We start from the raw sequence: 20,961 nt of genomic DNA on the forward strand, positions 1-20,961 counted from the left end.
GTTTTCCTTCATGTATTCATTCATTATCACATTTTACGACACTCAAATATCACAGTGGGAATATTTTTTTAGACAACTTTTTTTGTTTTTGAGGATTATTTTGTCCGCAATATAGATACCTCAGAAATGACAAACTCCACCGAACTTCCCATAGAACAACAAATATTTGTTGAGGCTTTTGACAGATATTTGACCAAAGTCTTGCAAGTGATGAATTTAGTGGAACCTAAATATGTGCACAAGGACAGTTTGCTGATGACAAGTTAATGTGATTAAAACCAAAAAAATTAATTCCTGTTTTGAAGTCCTGGTTGATAAAAGAAGGAGCTCTCATGTTTGTGTCACTTCATGTCCACTGGCTGTGACATTTGCACTTTAAATGTAACGATTTCCCTTAAAGTGAGTCTGTCAGCTGAATTTAAAGTTCTTCTGCCCTCTAGTGGCCCAAAGGACAGCACAATGCCCCTTTAACTTGCTGGTTAAACCAACTTGTTCAGCGGTAACTTGAATTGTAATCCACTTTTCGATGATGATGATGATGATGACAAATTCTAATGAGCACTTTATCCTTCGGGTCCAACAGAATAGATGAACAATATTAGGCTGAATAATGAGAGTCAACGATTACATTTTCTCCCAAAAGATGGAGAAAAAAACAAAATAATTCATACTGATATAATATAGTAATGAATAGAATAAAGGCATTTTATCGGACTATGGTAACCCCCCCCTCTCTCGCCCTCCCCCTCCTCTGTAGACGTCCTCCGGAGGACTCCAGCCGTTTTGATTGGCCGGGGCCGGTGAGGGAGGAAGAGGAGGAGGAGGAGGAGGAGGAGAGGCTGACGGACCGGGAAGAATTCCTCAGCGCTCCTCAAATTTCTTGCAAAATCTCGGAGCTTCCGCTCGACTCCGTCCCGAGAAACGTCCAGACCAGCTGCCGCCCTCCGAGCGCCTTTCCCCCGCCCGAGCGGAGCCGCTTCTCCACCGAAAAGGTAAGGAGGAGGACGGAAAGTTTTCCCAAGCTCCCGATGAGGCATTGTTTCTTTCACTCTGAACATTACTTTCTCTTTACCGCTTCCTTCGCGTCCAGATGTTGCGAAGTGTGGCCGTGCTCCTTCTGCTGTGCTCCGCTCTCTGCAGCGCCGAGGTAAGTTTGTCTCACACCGTGTTAACTCGACTTAAACCTATTTTCCTTCTCTGTGTGTGTGTGTGTGTGTGTGTTTTGTTCATTTCATTAATTCTCCGTTGAAATTGGCACCAAACGCTACATCCCACTTGTACTGAGTCACAGTAACAGTCAGCAGCTTCGTCCACATCTGGAGCCATTTCCAACACTGTTCCTCCGTCTACAGCGTGTCATGGTGTTTATCTTCTTAAGGAGGAATCAGTTATGTTATTATCATAACACTCTGTTTCATTATGGGCTTCTGCATGGAGCCAATTAAGCCCAGTTTATTTACATTTTCCACTGAGGACATTAACCCCATTCCCGAAAATCCCAGGACACTGGATTTGCCCCTTGTGTGTGTGTGTGTGTGTGTGTGTGTGTGTGTGTGTGTGTGTGTGTGTGTTAACCAGAGTAAACACTAACATTTCGCATCCTACTGGACCACACATACCTTCTAATCTCAGTTTTTTGTTTGCTTTTTGTTGTCGGCCAGTTAACAGCAAGGCAAATGTGGACAAGTGTGACACAAGAATGACAGACAGCTGTAAAAAGAAGTGTGTGTGTGTTTGGGGGGGTCTACCATTTGTTTGTCTCCTAAGCTCTTCTCGCCTTGGAGGGGGGGGGTTGACAGGCCTCATCATCAATATTGTAGCATGGCACGGTGCATTACACTCCACCAACTGGCAGCTAGTCTAATGGCATACAAGCACCACATTTATATTTATATGGTCAGTCATTGAGCCCATGTGTTTGTGTGTGTGTGTGTGTGCGTGTGCGCGCGCGCAGCAGGTGGTGAGTGTGTCTGCAGAAAACTCACCTTATATGCCTCACACTGCAGTGTTAAGTAGTTCAGCCTCTGAGTAAACACAGAGATAATGGGATGTTAGTTCATGTGGTCTGGCATGTGGACAACCAACTGTAAATAAAACCACAAAGAATAAATCAAAGTTTGGCACTATGTATGTTCAAATAGTTTGAAATGTTGAGAAATCTCTTTGGAATAGGCGTATGCTAAATATTGAACTAAGATCAGCAGCCAATTAGCTTAGCCTAGCATAAGGAGAAAGCATGAGCGCATCAATCTCCTCGTGTAGCACCTGGTTAGAGAGGCATGATGTGTTTTCCCCGAATGCGAAACACTTAAACACAGCAGGTTGCGTTTGGTGATCTTAACCTCACTGGACACAGCTGTTGAACACCTGGTGTTGTGTTGACTCCTCTGTTGACCTGCACTACAGTTACAGGCTGAGGAAACAAAACAGGGAACTGACTTCCTTTCATTTTTCCCAGATAAGCTGTAGCCTAATTAAAGGGGAGATATTTTCAAACACTCTTAAGCTGCAAGTGGCTCGTCTCTCTTTAGAGCTTCATGCAGATGGCCATCAGCGGAGTTCAACTTCCACAAACATCGCTCACACGCAGACATGCAGACCCTCCCCAGCTAACCTTCCACTGCTTGTCCCTACCTTTTTATCGCTGCTAGACGTGCTATTGTGCACGTCTTTATTGGATTCATGGCCATGATGCGTGTGCTATGGTGTGTATCTGTTGCGTGTACCCAGGAAGTAAATGGGAAGGTATGAGAAAGGCATCTATTCTCCGAAGGTAATTACCCTGATAATATATGGCCTGTTGACTGGCTGGGCTGGGGGGGGGGGGGGCATACCAGTGTGGTGTCTAAAGGAGGTCAACAAGTCAGAGCAGGAGTGGATGTGTTGATGCTTCAGGGTTGTTTATGCTGTGCTGAGATGAGAGGATGTGTTAAAATGACCTAAAAGAGGTGGATGAAAACAGGATTCAGGCAAGAAGTCACAGTGGTTGAAGATAAGCAGCTCAAAGAAGTATTGCTTTTGGTGGGGGGGGTGGGGGGGTTTGCCGAGGTCGAGGCTCTGTGTTGACAAGTCATGTTCAATTGTGCAGGCAGGTAACAAGGAATGCATCTTGTGAATAAAAAGTTGATATTGTACTCAAACACACTGGGAGCTTGATATGCAATAGAGGTTGAGATGCACGCATGCTGAGAGTCAGAGGAGTTCGCAGCCTTGGGGGACATGTGTGCACACACTCGCACAAAAGGAGAGAGACAAGACTGTTTATTCCAGTGTTTTATGGCACATGGATTTTATTGTGCGATTCTGCATCATCTGTGGTGACAGCGGGGGGGATGACACGGTGGTTAATTTACCAATCGGCAGATCACAGGAGGAAGTGACCAGAGCAACTAGGCAACCTCTCCTCTTTGTTATGACAACAGCTGAGAGGATAAAGAAGAAGATGATGATTCCCTTGTGTAGACCTTGGATCTGTTGCAGGCTCTAATTGTGTTACAGCACCCCACCGTTTTGCCAGGTTGATGTCTGTTCTCTCTCGTTCAAGGTGGGCTAAAAATATCTGCCCAGGTGGAGGGAACATGAGCATGAGGGGACGCTGTGTCCTCTGTCTGTATCCGCCTGCTCTAATTACTGTGGCTCAACATCCAGTCATGGATCCTGCGCACATATTGTAGAGGGTGGTGAGATAGACTGATGTAAAACAGAGAGGAGACGGAGCCACAGTCATGCAATTACAGCTGGAAAGACTTGGGTTTAGGTAAGACTTGGCTGTGTAGTGAGGGGTAGAGAGAAAGGGGGGGGGGGGGCGGTACTGTGTTTCATGTCCCTGCAGTGTGTTTTCTTCGCTCTTGGCTTGGCTTGAAAGGAGTCCTCATTTAGCTTACCAGCTGTACTGGTATCTTATCATTAACAGCACTCTGCACTCGGAGGCACTACACGTAAATGGACTACACACACACACACACACACACACCTACAAAATGAGAAAGAGTCGTACTAAAGTCTACTCGTTTGTGAGCAAGAGATAATGAATGTGTAACATACTGACACGCAGACTAGTAGTTACAGGGTTTAAACATATAGGTAGCATGACTTACATGAGATCATGTAGGAAACCAAAGACAGACCTCAGACACTTCTTCTAATTTAAAGGTGGATTATTTCCTCAGTGTTCTCTCTTGTTTTCTATCTCAGCCCCCTTAAATCAACTGATGGGCCGCCTTACTTCAGTTCATGGTGACCCAAACATGTCACCGTGTTTTATGGCAGGCTAAATTGATAAGGAAACTTTATATCACATATTTACTGCCACTAGAGATCATCCTGTGCCCAGCTGCCTGTAGAGAGTAGGATCCACCTGGAGATCAGCTCTAACGTGAAAAATGCAGCTTTCTTGCTGAGCACTGAGCTTTCCGATTGTTAGCATGAAGTCTTTCTACTGTTGAACAGAACCTTGTGCAATTCTGTTTTCTTGTGTCATACTACTCTGACAATGTAGGCAACAGAACAGAACAGATTATTTGTTTTACAGAAATAAAACAACTAATCTCATCATGAATGGCCTCGGTCTGTGTTGCAATAATGTTGTCCTTGAATTCATTCTGAACAATTTGACTGAGCTCATCCGTCAATAGAGAGAAAAGTAGCTATCTTTCTTTTCACGCTAAAAAACCAAACACGTTCTTATTTCGGCATCCACATTTGTTTGGATTTGCTGCTTTTCTTGTCCTAAGTTACACCAAGCTATAATGTGTTATCCAATTTAAAGCAAAGTTGTAGCACACATTTAAGTTAGATTTTGACTGATTTGTGCTTTTGTCTTCTGTAAACAAATGAACTTGGGATAGTGCAGGTTATGAGCTTTAGTGGAAACGTATTAAGCAAAGCTCAGGCCTCATATTGGGAAAAATATGAAACTCAAGTCCTCAGGGGAACATTAGTCTTATTTAATTTGATCAACACACTGAAAAAAACAGCCACTCTATCAAAATTATATCAGGTAGTTTAATTCCAGACCTAGAAATAAGAAGAAAATGAGTTAGTGGTGTGCATAGTTCAAGCTTGGAGGAAGTTATGAAAATGATTAAGAGATAGAAGTTGTGGAAACATGCATGTTCGTGGTTTAGCAGACATTTCATGGCTGCAGTATGCTTCAGCCATTCACCCCAATACTGGCCTCACAGAGGGAGCTGAGAAGAAGGCAGGAATATAGTCATTCCCCGGCCCTGAGTCTAGCATGGTTCCTCCCTCCCTTCTTCTCTGGCAGTGGAAAAATGCTCTGAGCAGATCAGGGGTGGGAGTGAGGAAGAGAGGGGAGAGAAAAGTCAGCAAGTGGGCAGGTAGAAAAAGTTAGCAAAGGTAAAATGTTGAAGGCTTTGGCAAGGTTATGAGGTCAAGGAGGAGTGTGAGAGAGAAAGCTGAATGAGGTGAAGAAATCTGTATTTTATAGAGGGAATTATGACAAGAGAGGAATGTAAAGCAGACGACTGGATAGATGGAGGTGGGGACTAATGGTCCATGGTATTGGTGTGGGGTAGACGACAGGGGACAGTTTTGTCTCCACAGGGTGAACAGGCAAGAGGGGAGACCGGGGGTGGTGCTGTGTTCAGAGCATTTTACATTCTCTGGTGACATTTTAACTGGTAGCAGATGTGTCTCTGCTCAGACCATGACTTGTTTCCTGCTTTTATTTAGCCTTTTTCTTTCTTTATCTTCCTCTCTTTTTCTCTTATTTTCTATAAGTTTTCCTTCCTCCCTTTCTCTCGTCCTTCCGTCCTTTCTTTCTGTCTGTTTTTTTTCCACCTCTTTCCATCCATCTGTCTTTATTTGGCTTCTTTTTCTTGCTATCTCTTTCAGGGTGTAGTTACATTTTTGCTCTTGAACAACCAGGCTAGAGGCTGCAGACTGGTGGTGACATCATCCCGTCCGTTGGTGCATTCCTTTCGCGCTGAATAAGAAACGGGGGGAAGAATAATGGGCAGATCATTGTAAACTGGTCATTACCCAGTGTCCCTTTGTTTCTGCCAGTTTAATCTCAGACCTGGCCCCCCCAGAGAGTGTTGTAGACCACCCGTAGAGCTTCTACAAAACACTTTATAACACTCATATTAGTCTGACTCCAGTCTCATTGCTCTAAGGACACATCAAGTTCCACTTTCCTCTTGCTGTCATATAAATCCATGAAACACTAACCAGACGACTCAACTCAAAGGAGGCATTTCTGTAGATTGTGTCATTCTGGGGGCTGAATGCGTTTTTTTTTTTTTTTTCAGTGGTGGGCTTTACTATATGTTTAATCTCTACAGGCTGTCAAGTACAGAGGCAATCATACTGAAGCTGATTTGATATGTAAGAAAACACAGTCAAATAGATTCTGAAGGAGGAGAAGGCGAGAGTTTGAGAATAGAAGGTCTTCAATTATTGAGGGCAAACACTACAGCTTTCTGTAAAGACTCAAAATCTGAGTCGACGATGGCGTGTGATGTTTCTCCCCTGTGTGATGGATTTAGCCACAAGCTCGCATTAATTCCATAAAGGAGGAAACTGGATTAGAGTTAAGTTAAAGTATGAGGAGTAAGAGTGGTTTTCATTGTTCTTTGGCTGTGCTACTCTTCTGGTAAGGCCTGGGTTGAAGGAAAGAGTCTGGCATGACTCCCCATCTCATGATGCTGAAATGTGTCGGACAACTCAGAGTGGCAGCGACAACACAACAGAAGAAAGCGGGAGCTGCTTGGAGAGGGGGAGAACGGGCACCTCTCTGACCTAGATACTGAAGAGATTTTGGCCCAGACAAGCTCTGTTCGACCCCAGCTGAGGCACAACATGGCTCAGGAATGTGCCCCCACTCCATCTTCTCATTCTCCTAATTCTCTTTCTTGTCTTTATCCCTTGCCTTCACTTCTGGTTTGGCTTTTATCATTACACATAATTGTCATGAAAAACATGCTTGTTATCCACCTTAAGGTCGGGAAAGTAAAGCCACTGTGCTGTGTATGCATTTGTGTCATTTGTCAGCATGAGTGTCAAAACCATTGTAGGTAAAAACACAGACACACTGTCTTTCTGCTTTTAATGACATGGTGTTTAAGGAAACGGAAAATAGGTTGAGGCACGTATGTGAAGACCCTCCTCATATCTTTAAAGCAAACTTAGCTACAGCCAGCAGCCTTGCTTCAGTGGAAATGTATAAAAAGCCAAGAGAGAAAAGCCGAACCAAACCATTCTGGGTTAAAATATCATTGGTAGCCTTTGCTTTGCTAATGTTGCTAATGCTTTGTCAACATTGGCATGTGTCCCTTACATCATATGCATGCATAACACTGTTTGAGCCCAGAGACATGAATTTGCTGATCAGCGTCTGATAAGATCTACTTCTTGATTCTGCCATTTAAAAAGATATTTTTTCCAAGTAAAGTAAGGAATAAAGATAGTGTCTATATTATCTGTCTAACAGCTAGGAGAAAAAAATATCCCAATCCCTCTCCTCACACTCCACAACCATAGTCCCCAGTTTGCTAAGTCAGGATGGCCACAATTATTTGAAAAACAGCATATCTAAAGTCAACAAAATCCACCGCTCAAACATAAAAATTGACCTCTCTTTGTCAACTTCCTAGGACATATCCACACGTAAAGCTTTTGCATAATGCTTAATATCTATATAGATTCCAACACCTGTACAGACAACCATGTGCAGCAACATGTTGAGTATTTCCCGTCTGCCAACTGTAAACTCTCTAAAGAAACGGATTGATGCCTTCAGGCTGCAGCTGGCAGCTTAGCATCTGCCTTGGCTTGGCTGATTCATCCATTCATGTCGGTGTAATTGTTATAACTCCCTAATGAGCTCTGAAATATAATTTCTTTGATAAATAACTATGAGACTTTCTGGAAGTTAGCTGCCAAATGATGTTTCTCAACTCTCATAACCATTTATGCTTTCTGTTTTTCTCCATTTTGGCAGTGCACACATAGATTTCCCATCAAATGAAAACACAATTAACTGCTTTCATTAAACGTTATTATTTTATTCAGATTTATTGTTGTTTACTGTAACAAATCTGAAGGAGAAGCCGGTTTGAGAATAGCATACAGAACTATTTTCTTGGGGGCACAAATTGTACATGTATACTAGAATGATTGGAAGTATGATATCATTGCTACCATTTCCTTCCATCCTCTTGGGACATATCATAATGTTTCAACGTGGCAAATATCACAATATTTTATTCATGAAAACACACTTAAGGCTCACTGTACCTTGGGGAAAGAAAAAGAAATGTTTTGTCAATTGTTTGTGTCTTTTCAGCGAGGCGAAATCTGACTTGGCACATTGAATAAACACAACAACACCACAAAAGGCTATGAATCCTAAATTTATGAAACTTGTCACATTCATTGTGTCTTAGACATATGAAACAATTTCTGAACCACCTTTCACATTTTTCTAATGCAGCACAATTCAGCAATATTGGAAAGTAGAGCTTCCACAATGAACATAATGCTGAATCCACACCTCTCCAATGCAGTCTGAAGAAAAGTTCGATGTGAAAAGGATTTGCTGGAAGGTTCCTGTACCGTAATCCATCAAAAAAATCAAGCTTGTTATGTCAGATGGTGATCAGGCTGATAAAGGGTAACTGTGATTGGTACATAAATGCATGGAGTTCATTAACAGAACGGATAAATGCAAATTTTGAGCATCTTCCAATCGATGTTTTCTATGCTAATGATGGCCAAAGTGCATTGTGGGTATGGATTCATGGTTGCTGTAAAGCGACACCCACAGCAAGAAGAAGCATTGATTGGTCTGCAAGATCAATGTAGTGTCCCCGAGATCGACCCACAAACACAAACACAAAACATGCATGTACATGCGAGCAGACAGGCTTCATTACTCATACAGTGTTGTGTGTGAGTAAGAGTATAAAGATGCAGAGTGTTAGTTTATTTTTATGATGTGTTACTGTAATGTATGTGTGGATGCCTTTTTTTCTCCTTTAATTCTAGTCTGCCTCAGCAATGAGGAGCTATTCAACATGTGACAGGGGAGAGACACTTTTTTTTTTTACTTTAGCAGAGACACAGCCCTGGTTTTTCCTCTCATATCTTTCCCATCTACCTGTCTCTCTAACCATAACAGTAAAATCTTTCTTTAAAGATTATTCTTCATCTTGCTGCTCATCTCGACCTCCAACAACCTCACCAAGGCTGGTCTCGGTTCACTGGCACATCTCTTCTTTGGCAGCCTTAAAAGGACACTGTACTTGGAGTAAGACAGTGAGATGGAAGGATGAAACTCATACACTTGGTGTCACAAGAGAAATAAGTGAAGTCTTTAAGCCTTTAATTTGAAAGTGCTGATAAAAATGCATTGAAACTGAAAAACAGAGGGAAAGGGCGCAAGTTGAGGAAAATGAATTGTGAAACATTTGTATAAGCAATCAGTATGTGCTTGAGGCAACTTTTTATATAAAAGGCTCAGTTTTATCTGTGAGGATTAGAGTTGCAAAGTTCCAGGAAAATTAATTCATGAGAGTATATAAGAAGAACCAGGAGTAAAAGAGAATAGGCTGGTAATTTACAATACTGAGGGTTGGTATTTAACAGGGAACTTAACCTATTAAATCCCTGCTTCCTCACATGACGACATGACATTTTGGGTTCTCTGTTCCATAAAACCTAATTTTGCTTAACTTAGCTACATTTATGGACACCTTTATGATCATTTTTTTCATTGTTAAAGCACATTTCAGTGTTTCAGTGAACAGTCATAATGGCTAACAATTTCCACCAACATGCCTACCAAATTAAAAGCTTGGGCCTGAAGAGGTCAAATATAATTGGGGAAAATATATTGTAGCATAATTATTGCTAAAACAACTAGATTTAATGCAACTACACTTGAATATCTATGCTATTCCTCAATTACATGAACACAGCACACTGCTTATGACAGGGCTATCGAGGCCACACCCCCTACATGCATTGTGCATTCCTCCATCACATGTACAGATGATTTTTGTTAGATATTTGCGATTTGATCTATGGTATTAAAATGTATTCGTGCAGTAGCTTGCTAGCTGGTAAGTTGAGTGTTAAATGTAAGATAGCAAGCACCATTTCATTGACCATTTAAAGGGGTAGACTTATCACAATGCCTTAAATGTGGCGCTGTTTCTTCTGCCTCCTTCAAAACAGTTTTCTATAATCACATATAATGTTTTTAAACTGTATTATTTTGCATGGATGTCTGCTTATGGCAAAACAAAATGTATGTAGTTATGTTTGGATATGATCCATTTTGTTTAAATTGCCCCCAATTGCCAATAACTCCCATGGAAAGTCTCCAATTTTGACTATTTCCACAATCCCCCTGCTTAAGTTCTTATGGAAAGTATCTGGGAATTTATTTTTATTTATAAAAATGTCCCAGCCCTTTGCAAGCATAAACAGCATTCACCAGCCACTCATCAGAAGGCTGCCTCCTGTGATTGGTTTCAAAGGGAGAGAGAATGAAAATGAGACAGCATTTGATGGCTCCAATGAGAAACTGGTGTCATTTAAGTAGGACACCCACAGCAGGCGTTCTTGTTTTTGTTTGTGCTGAATTTGCACATTTTTTTTTTTTCTTATGTCTGCTCTGTTGGTGATTGATGATTAATGAGTGTGTTCAAACTCCTTGTACTTTGTCATGATGGGGTTTCTGGAGACTTTTGTGTTCGACCGAATTTCCTTTTAATCTTACATTCCTATTGCTTTTTACTCTTATATTTCACCAGCCAAAATATGGAGAAATCAAGCCCATCAGAGTGAGGTTCACATACAGATGGCCCAAAAATCAGGAAGAGTAACTATTCTTCTTTATATTGCAGATGGCGTTCTGAGCTATCACCAAAAAGCGTGTAAATGTTTTCAATAATGGTGCATGTCTGCCTACTTACATTCACGCTCCCAATTAAGGCCCCTGGCTAAAGACTGACATGATTTATGACCACATAAGGTAGATGCGCTACTGATGCAATATTTAGCTTCACTCAGCCTTGTTTAGGGTTGGATAGGTCACACTACAAAGGCTTTGTCTGCTGTTTTTTAGCCTTGTGTTGTATGGCTGTGTCAGTCATTATACATCAGCACACTGCTGTGATCTCATTGGGACTTGCAATGCTTTGGTTTGTCTCATTTGATTGACACATCTGTGATCTTGCCGCAACAGGAGCATGTACATGCTTTCACCATAGCAACAATCCGCTTGAATCCGATGGGAAAAAAAAAAAAAAAAAATCTTGTCGAGGGGGGGCTTGTGCCCCTGTCTTCATTAGCTAAATGCCAAGGATCCTCTGCTGCTTCTAGTCCAAAACAGATGGACGGACAGAGCTCTCTGGTTAGTCCAGATTCATGTAAGAGGCCCATCCATTATTCATGTTCCTGTTGAAGGATTCTACAGGTTTCAGCCGGCCTCTAGCCCATCTCTGTTTAACAAACGGAATTGTCCAACATGCTCAAGGCAGCAGGGAGTGCTTTGAAGATTTTCCATGACCTCAACTTTGCAAGTGTGTGTATGCTTTTAACTCATACATAGAGATGAACTGAAACCTCTGATGCCTCTCCTATCGACGGTTATGAGTTAAAGCTGCTACCCTGAGATAGTTCGGTGCGACCCCCTCCCATGGAGCTTCTTACAGCCATTAGTGAGCTTATGAGAGTTCAGTCACAAGAATCCACCTCAGTTTTAACCTACATACCAGACCTTGGCGCTCACAAGCGTACACACACACACACACAGAGGCCCAGAGGCCAACTCACGTGCAGTCGTACATCGGCCAATTTTCTGTCTCGCTTCTACAGGAAACTGTGACTTGGGGAGGAGGGGGAGAGTCTGGAGAAACAAGCAGGAGAAAAGATTTCACAGAGTATGGGAATGGGCCCAAAGGAAAACACAGCTCAGACTCCAGATGTGGAAACACCCTGCATACACATGCAGGCTCAAGAACACACAAACAAAGCCACATATATACAAAGACACATAGATAGGAGAAGGAGGAGGGAACACGGGCCATAAAACAGCTCTTGGAGCTCCGCTTGGCGACTTGTGATTGGTTGGTTTTTAGCTCCAGCAGACTTTTTTTTTTGGGGGGGGGGGGGCAAATCCAGTGTTGAGCTTCCACAACAAACAGAGAAACAATAAAAGAAGCACAGGAAAAGAAATGTAAACAAGGCAACATGAGGCTAATTAAATGAACTAAAAAACAAAATGGAAGCCAACCAAACACGAGACTTTCAAATGAAAGGAATGAGGATTTGATAATGTGATTTGAAAAGGTCCAATGAAAGAGACAAAGGACTGTTTGTACCCTTCCAGTTTTTCTGATGAACAGCATTGTCCTGTTTAAATAAGACTTCGGATCCACTATGATAGTCTGGAGCTGAGAGTGGCTGTGGTTGACATGGCAACTGCTGGCAAACATAAATAGGTCTCAGTAGACCTCCACAGAAGTGAAGACACTATAACATCAAACAGGTCTTAAAGATTAGAGATAGGGCTATGAATAGAAAGGGCCAGATATAGATAGTGATATGCCATCCTGCATGAATACTGTAGTTTTCAATTTTGTGAGTAAATTCTGCCCCCCTTGTTTGTACATGCAAAAATGCAAGTGAGTCAAAGTTATGACCGCAAAGTTGGCTAGCTACGGTACAAATTCAAGTTTTAGTGCCACCAGGAGGAGATAAATTACATTTGCCTATAATTCAAAAATGTTTTCAAGATGCAATTCGTGTCAGATAGGCCACACTGGATAGTGTTAAGAAGACTATTTGATAGAAAAATGGTGTCTTTCAGAAAAAAGCGAATATCAATGTAAGCTGAATACCAAAAGGTAACGTGCTGGAGAGGAGTGAAGAGCAAGCACACACGTTTTACATAAATGTCTTCCAAAACCTAGGATAATTATGCATTTGTTCCGAGTGACTCATGTCTCTGAAATCTACAAAACTACCAAACACACAAAGACACACAGCTAGTTAAGGGAGTTTAAATCATCTTTTTTGTCATCAGGGGAAAGAGACTATAGCACCAGTGAAGCGAGAAAGAAACTCTTAAAGTGTTCTTACACTGTAGAGAGGGGATACAATTTTATTATGTTGTTTAACGTGAAAGCCTGAAACTACATGCAATTGTGTGATTGATACGTCTTAAAAATAAGGTGAGCAGACAGTGCAACAGTGCCGCCCTGTGTGTGAAATCAGCAGAAAAGTATTTCTAAAGCAGCAACAATGTGTTTTCTTTACTTTCAGGAGTTGCAGAGTAAGAGTAAAGTGTGTGCCAATGTGTTCTGTGGGGCTGGCAGAGAGTGTGCTGTCACTGAGAAGGGCGAGCCCAGCTGTCTGTGTATAGAGGTGAGTATGAGGTGTACGGCTCTGCAAAGACCAGAGTTAATGACCTGAAGGATTTTTCTGTATGGCCCACTTGTCAAGTAGGCAATCCTTTTTTGGCTAGGGGAACATTGGACATAGAGGACAAAAGAGTGGAAGAAAATTGACATTTGAAACAAACATTTCCTCTGCCTTTCATGGCAGTCCTCCCTGATTTTTCTTTTTCTTTCTGTGTCCAGAGCTGTAAGCCCCACAAGAGGTCAGTGTGTGGCAGCAATGGGAAGACCTACAGGAATCACTGTGAGCTCCACAGAGATGCTTGTCTGACTGGCTTGAAGATCCAGGTGGCTCATGACGGACACTGCCAGGGTAAAACTCTCCAGACTCAACATATCACGCAATCTTCTGTGAATTAATGGAGGATTCTGATTAAGCTTAAAACCTTGGTCGACTCGGAAATAATGTTATGATAAACAGTATTGTAAACACTTTTACTGTTCCACCAAATTACACTTTCAAGTGTGGTTAAGACCATAATGACGTCATCAGGGTGAACAGGGTGTAAGCCTAAGAGGCGTCCTGTAGAGGCCACATTCCTACAATTTTTATATTTATATTTTCATATTCTATTTTTATATATGACAAACCTCTCTTTGTGTTTTTTATCTTTATACATATTACAGGAGGAAGCATGAAAATGCTCTCATTTGTATTTCTATCCTCCATATTCTGATTCATAGTCACTGAAATTGCGTGATTCACTGTTGCAGCTACATGGACATAGCTGACAGCTGAGTGGCGTGTGGGGGTGGTACAAAGAACATAGCAGACACCAATGCTTTCTTTTTTCTGAAATACAGTGTAGAACTGCTCTCGCAAATGCATTGACAGGGTATAATTTGGCGGTAAATAAATGTAAATCAGAGTGACTTGACTTTATGTAATGCTTTTATGTAAAGTAGCATGTAGGTCTACACATGTCCCATGAATGCATGTTTCATGTTTCATATGTCATTAAAGGTCAGTCAAGATACCAAAGGTCAGATTATTGAAACCCTATTTCCTAAATGGCCCATATTGTAGTCTCATTTTGTTATTCCTTGGTTATTTCAGCATTTGCTCAACACAGACAGGAAGCTCCCGATGTTTTGTCCAGCCTTTCTGACTGTTCTACAAAAGCCATAACAAATTCATCATAAATCTTACATTGAGAATCGCATAATCTATTATAATCTAAATTCTGATTTCATAATACATTCACGATACATTTTTCTGCTCTTCAAGGCATTTCATCCTACTGTACCAGTAAAAACTGGTGCAAAGCAGATACCTGTATATGGTAAATTGAAGTGTTATCTAGACCTGCCCATCTTAATGGAGCTGATATGTGAGGTTACCAGGTTGAAAGGCTGCAATATAAGGCCAATTACATGTCACCACAAAGAACTAATCTGTCATTATTAACACACTCCTGGCCTCAGGCTATCTGTTAATGCATCTAATATTAAGTTCTTGTCTTGACTGAACATTAACTTCTCACACTTAATGATGTTGTACTGTTTGTGTCCCCGTTGACCTGAACATTGATCAGACCTGGGGAAGAAAAGGTTGTCAAAGAGAATAATTATCTCACTCACTCATCTTTACTGACCTTTGGCCAAGTGAGCTGTCACTAAGAGTTTAGCTCCTTTAATCTGCATCAGCACTGTTCAAATGGATTTAATTCGTGCTCTAAAGTCGTCTTCTTTTTTTTTTTTTTTTTTTTTTAAATCACCTTAAGAGAAGAAAACAGAGCAGGCAGCTGTGAGTCCAGGTGAGTTTGTGTGCATTTGTCCGTATGTTTGCATGCAAATATTGCTCGTTTATATGAAAATCTAAGGACTTAAAGTGTTTACATTTGTAGTTAATTGAGAAAAAAATCCAAATTAAACAGTTTTTGTTGGTTGGAGGGGTTGGTTTGCTTTTTAGAGTTAAATGATGGCTCACAAATGGTTCCAATTCACTTCTTGGGTAGTGAAGAACATGTCTGTGCAATAATTACAATTTATGGTATAATGAGAAGAACACAGTGAGCAAGGTAATAATGATGTACGTACAAAGGACAGGGGTCAAGTGTTGAAACAAGATAGATTTTTTTCCATTGGATTATTCATTAAAGTTGATAACCTATGGAAATGTTCCCTACTTTAAAGTGGTATGTTACGCTGCTGACCGCAATGAGCTGAGGAGCCGTGTAATCCAGTGGCTGCAGACTGAGGTTGTCCCAGATGGCTGGTTCGTCAAAGGCTCCAACTTCTCCAACATCCTGCTCAAATATTTCAAGGTTGGCTATTTTCTTCATTCCTGTTGCAGAAACACAAAATCCCTGGTTTCAATGCATGGTTTCATACCATTTCCACTACAGCATTATTTCTACAAATTACCCCAATTTATTTATCCACACCGACCTCCATATAAAGATGAAAAAGTACTAAATTAATTGAATTTGTACCAGCCCTACCACTATTTCTGCTGCAGCCTAATTGTAAAATATTGTAAAAACACCAAAGCTATAATTAGAGTAGGTACTTGAGGTTCTCATGCCAAATTGAAATAGCTTAACATCAGAGCTACAGGGTGATTGTCATGGCAACTGGTGCACTCTGAAAATTATGTGGCAATGAATGCTAATTTTTTGGAAGTCTGGACTGACCTCTACAAAATGATTTCTTTCTGAAAACACCTGCACATAACCCTGATTATCTAACATCTGCATCAGGCCATTTATTATTTCCTACTCTAGAGTGCATAACCATTTAGTGTATTTCCTGTGTATGTCCACGATTTTTCAGTCTTATGACAACGGCGATTCTCAGCTGGACTCCTCAGAGCTCCTCAAGTTCATCCAGCACAATGAGTCGGTTGTGGAGTTGCAGTCCTACGCAGACCAGGAGAGCAACAACCTGCTCAGGTTTGTTTAGAGATTTTGCATTCTCGTGCTATTTTTTTGCCCTTTTTCTTTGTCTAGTCAATATTTCTTCCCTGTAGACTATGTTAACATTTATTCCTTTGGCAGCTTCTACATACAGACCATTATCTGTGATCCTGTGATATATTAAGGTTCACAGTGCCATTAAACCCTGGAGTAGTGAAGACTACCCTGAAGTCATCCAGTGTTCAGCCAACACAGGCATAAACAGCTGGGCTCTGTGTGATGGAACACTTAGAATGAAAAATCATCTGAGTGTTCTTTGTTATTGTAAGGCTTAGTTCTCACTATAGAACAGCTAATATTTATTTTGTGTGTGTGTGTGTGTGTGTGTGTGTGTGTGTGTGTGTGTGTGCACGCACACACTTTCCAGGAGTCTGTGTGTTGATGCTCTCATTGAGCTGTCTGATGAAAATGCTGACTGGAAGCTGAGCTTTGATGAATTCCTCAACTGCCTAAAACCTGGCTTCAACCCACCAGAGAAGAGTGAGTTTAAACTGATACACTGACAGTATGCAACATAAAATCAATAAAATCAGACACCAGTAGATGCAGTATATGGAAGCACTGAAATAGGCTCAGCTTGGAAGTTATGGAAGTATGAGCCTCAGATTTTTTGAGTACTTTGAAATAGTCACAGTTGGGTGGATGTCACTTCAGTCTGTTTAATCATCTGATATCCCAGCATATCTGGGATAAAGTTCACCAGAGTATTGCACGCTGGAGCTTCACTTTAGTCAAGGACACACACGCATGCACATACACATTTAGCTGATTTTGTTTACAGGCCCCTTACTTTGTCCAGAGATCTCAAAAAAGGCATAAAAGGCATAACAATATTTTAAAGAGGTTCAGATAAAAAAAAAAAAAATAAAAAAAACAATCACACATGCTTAGGAGTGTTTTTTTTTTTTTTTTTTTTTTTGGGGGTTGTTTTTTTGCTGACTATTCATTTGCAACCAAAAGCAGTCAGCATATAAATCATGTGACTTTAAAATTAAAGAAATGTTGTTTTGAAACACTGACAGGCCAGGGTCATTGGAAATGAAATGAAGAACAATACCTCTGTTGTTATTCTGTGATCTGTTATCTTGGCTGAGCAGTTTTCTCCGTGTTTCTGCAGAATGCGCTTTGGAGGATGAAACATATGAGGATGGAGCAGAGACCCAAGTGGAATGTAACCGCTGTGTTTGTGCATGTGGCAACTGGGTCTGCACTGCGATGACCTGCACTAGTGAGATAAAATACTGAAATTGATCTTTATACCTCTTTATACTTTCATCATATTTAGACAAATATACCTCTGCCCCTTTTCCTGTTATTTTTTCCGTCCAGACAAAATGGCGGCTGTGGATGAGTCAGCAGATGATGGGACAGAGATGACTGAGGAAGAGTGGAACCTCCGCGTGGCTGAGCTTAACAAGCACCAGGTCAGTGTTCCCAATCTGCAGATAATAACAAATAAATGTAATAAAGCATATTGTTAGCAAAATACATCAAAACAACATTCAACACACAAAAAAGAACAATTGACTCAGAGGCTCTTTCACTGACCAATGTCATACGATTACTAAAAACAGCTGACAGGAGCCATCACCGATGTACCTGCTTTTAGATTCCTGCAAGACATAGCATTGATTACTTGCATTATGTTTCCAGACGAAGCTTCTCAAACAAACTGCTCAGCCATCACAACATAATTTTCATTGAAACTGCTATGTGTACATTTTTATGTATTATGTATTTGCAGCTTTGAGATTCCTGCCATGAGAAATGAAACAAAGAATCAAAAGCTGTAAAATAAGAAGTATTTTATACATCAGATCAATAAAACTATGAAATGACAATGGATATGAAATAGAAGGTAGATTACAAAACAGACCCAAATTGGCACCAAGAATTTCCTTTTTTATTCATATGTCTCATTCAGAATCATCTGGTAATACAGTTTACCTAATATCAATTAACCTGCAGCACCAATTTCACACATCAGCGTCTGTTTATAGGTTATGAGAAGTATTATTGCATTTAAAGCGTCCTGTTCTGACTCAAAAGGGAACTGTGTCAGTTGTTTTGAGGGATTTTCTCAAATGATTGCCTCAGAGTGAGTCAGTGTCTTCTGATCCTAGAAACTAAAAAAAGAAAAGTCTGAACTAAAAAAAAAGAAAGTCTGAAAAAAAAAAAAGAAGGAGAACTTCATGGATTTCTGCAGTTTCTCTTCTCCATGTCAGGGTTGTGTAACCTATATTAGCTGCTGCAAGCATAATTTGAATCTCTGACCAACCTGCTGGTGAGTGGGTTGCACTGTGGATAAAGTAGGTTTTGACAAGGATGAAGCATTGACTACAAAAAGGTGCCATTTCTAGTTCTCCTGTATTCATTTTCATACTCACTGTAATACTTAAAATTACAATTACTGTTATTGTGTGAGAACCCATTGCTGAGTTTGCAGAGTAAGGTTAATTCCATAGCCTGTGGAAATAAGATAGATCCACGATAAAGAAGGCAAAAACCAATAAGAGCCTGATATTACTGTGCATTAACTTTAAACATAACAGTATTAAAAATCACCTCCTCCAGACAAAGAGGAAAGATGTGCAACCTCTCTAGATGTTAGTGTCATTCTCAAACCAGTGTGTCTGTGTGTGTGTGTGTGTGTGTGTGTGTGTGTGTGTGTGTGTGTGTGTGTGTGTGTGTGTGTGTGTGTTTACAAGGTAGCACAAGGGCTCTGGCTTGTAGCCACGGCTGAGTCAACAAGGTCATGTACTCTGTTCTCCAAAAGGACAGCTTATAATGCCTCTGTAAAACAAATGCAGCTATGTCGGTGCAAGTTTTGTATGACCGGGCTGAGGACATGACCTTAGAATACAATGTTGTTTTCAATAAATGACACTTTCAAAACATGTATGCACTTCCAAAGATGTTAAAAGAATAAAAAAGGAATGCTTGTAGACACAAACACAAATATATTCACACATCGTTGATTATTGGCTGTGTGAAAAGATACACCAGATCTAATTTCTCAACTTTCCTCACTATTTCATTTCAAGGAAACAGTTGAGAAGATGAAGGCCAACACAAAAGAGGCCTAAATAAGGACACAATGAGGAAGAGGATACACACCATAACCCTTCTTCTATACTTGATTTACCTTGCGGCCGTGTGTTGTTCAACTGACTTTTTCATGTCTCTCTGCTATGTTAATTATTATACATTTTTACATTGTTAAAGTGTTTGTGTTTTTTTGTTAGATTCAGGGGTAATCAAAGAGTATTATAGGATTCCCTTGTGTTGCAGTACTGTCATGTTCGATTGTATTACTGTGCCCCTACATTAGCCCTGGGGCTATTTTTTACTACAACTCTTATATTTTTACAGTTATTCTAGAACAAACTGTAAAGTTGTCACTGTTTAGGAATGTGGAAGTCACTGTTTGAAAAGGTAGTGAGGTTAGCAACCTGGAAAATCCACATGTTAAGATGAGGGATCTGCTGGAGTATGAATAAAGTTGACTACTTTTCACCTGGTGCACTTCAAGATTTCATTATAAGAGGGGTAGGCTGAAGAAGCTACGATATGAGGGTAAAGTATTTGTGAGTTTGTTACCATTTTAACCACCACGGTAGGCCACCACTTGACCAATGCACTTCTCTTTATTCTTTTGATCGTTAGTAGATTATAAAAAAAACCTGAAATTAGTTTTTCTCTTCGTGCTAAAGTAATCATTCTTTCTGCAAAAGTGTTTGCGTCTATGTACAGTATTTTATTGGCTTGAGTTGGAACTCAACTTGCTCCCATGTTATGCTCAGGCAAGTCTCTCTGGTGCCTTTCGGGTCAAACACTTTTCTATATGTGTCATACATTTCTGAGACAAAACCATAATGGTCAAGCTTCCAGGTTGAAGGAGCACAACTGCAGCCAGGGGAGACCTTATCTGAATATAGCATGGTGGAATCTAAAACCAAAGTCTTGATGATGTGTTTGAATAATGTACAAAATTATCCAGGTAAAACATTACTCTGGACCCAGCAACAACACTATACCTGTGCTTTCAAAATCACTCTAACAGCAGGACTAGCCTCACTGTCTACTAAAGTAGCTTAGACGCATCAATAACTCGGTGCATATAAAGCGCTTGTGTGTGTGTGAGTGTGTGTGTGTGTGCGTGTGTGTGTCTGTGTGTGTGTGCTTGCAATGATTGTGTGGTGCTGAGAGTAGTTTTGTTTGGTAAATGTGTTAATTTGTTCAAATCCTATATCTAAATTGGGAGATTTGACAGTAAAAATCAGTGCCTTAGACCTGCAAACAATATCTTTGCCTACACAAAGGCATAGTGAGAATGAGTGCGCCTTGCTGAAGTTTAGCAGTAAAGTAGTGCTTTGTGACTCTTTCCTTGAAAAATTGCTGTGTGAAAGTTGCATTAATGAGTTTCATGCTAAATCTTTATATTCCACTAGTGCAGAGACTGTAAGGAATATGTATGTATGCCAATAAAGCCCATACACCACAAAACACTCTTTCTCACTTGCTTTGTGTCTCAGGTATTTGTGCTAAACATATTGTTTTTAAAAGAGACTAAAAGTAACTACCCACAAGAGAATATTCAGACTTTACAGTAT

The 20,961-nt window shown here is 40.6% G+C and overlaps 1 protein-coding gene and 1 long non-coding RNA gene across 2 annotated transcripts; one reads left to right on the forward strand and one right to left on the reverse strand.

Moving 5' to 3' along the window:
- Nucleotides 1–812: 812 nt before the first annotated feature.
- LOC115061491 (follistatin-related protein 1) lies at nucleotides 813–20,848 on the forward strand. Its single transcript, XM_029529839.1, has 11 exons — nucleotides 813–992; nucleotides 1,091–1,147; nucleotides 13,297–13,398; nucleotides 13,614–13,743; nucleotides 15,155–15,187; nucleotides 15,567–15,697; nucleotides 16,206–16,324; nucleotides 16,716–16,828; nucleotides 17,466–17,576; nucleotides 17,678–17,772; nucleotides 19,393–20,848. The coding sequence occupies exons 2-11, from the start codon at nucleotides 1,091–1,093 to the stop codon at nucleotides 19,432–19,434; spliced, it is 933 nt and encodes a 310-aa protein (XP_029385699.1). The 5' UTR covers nucleotides 813–992; the 3' UTR covers nucleotides 19,435–20,848.
- On the reverse strand, nucleotides 15,098–17,880 carry LOC115061493 (uncharacterized). The gene is made up of 2 exons (XR_003842338.1): nucleotides 17,406–17,880; nucleotides 15,098–15,717 (listed from the first exon to the last, which is right to left on the reverse strand). It is a non-coding gene; the product is annotated as an uncharacterized LOC115061493 (long non-coding RNA).
- Nucleotides 20,849–20,961: the final 113 nt, after the last annotated feature.

The sequence above is a fragment of the Echeneis naucrates genome, chromosome 21 (genome assembly GCF_900963305.1).
Source record: "Echeneis naucrates chromosome 21, fEcheNa1.1, whole genome shotgun sequence".
Taxonomy (NCBI): domain Eukaryota; kingdom Metazoa; phylum Chordata; class Actinopteri; order Carangiformes; family Echeneidae; genus Echeneis; species Echeneis naucrates.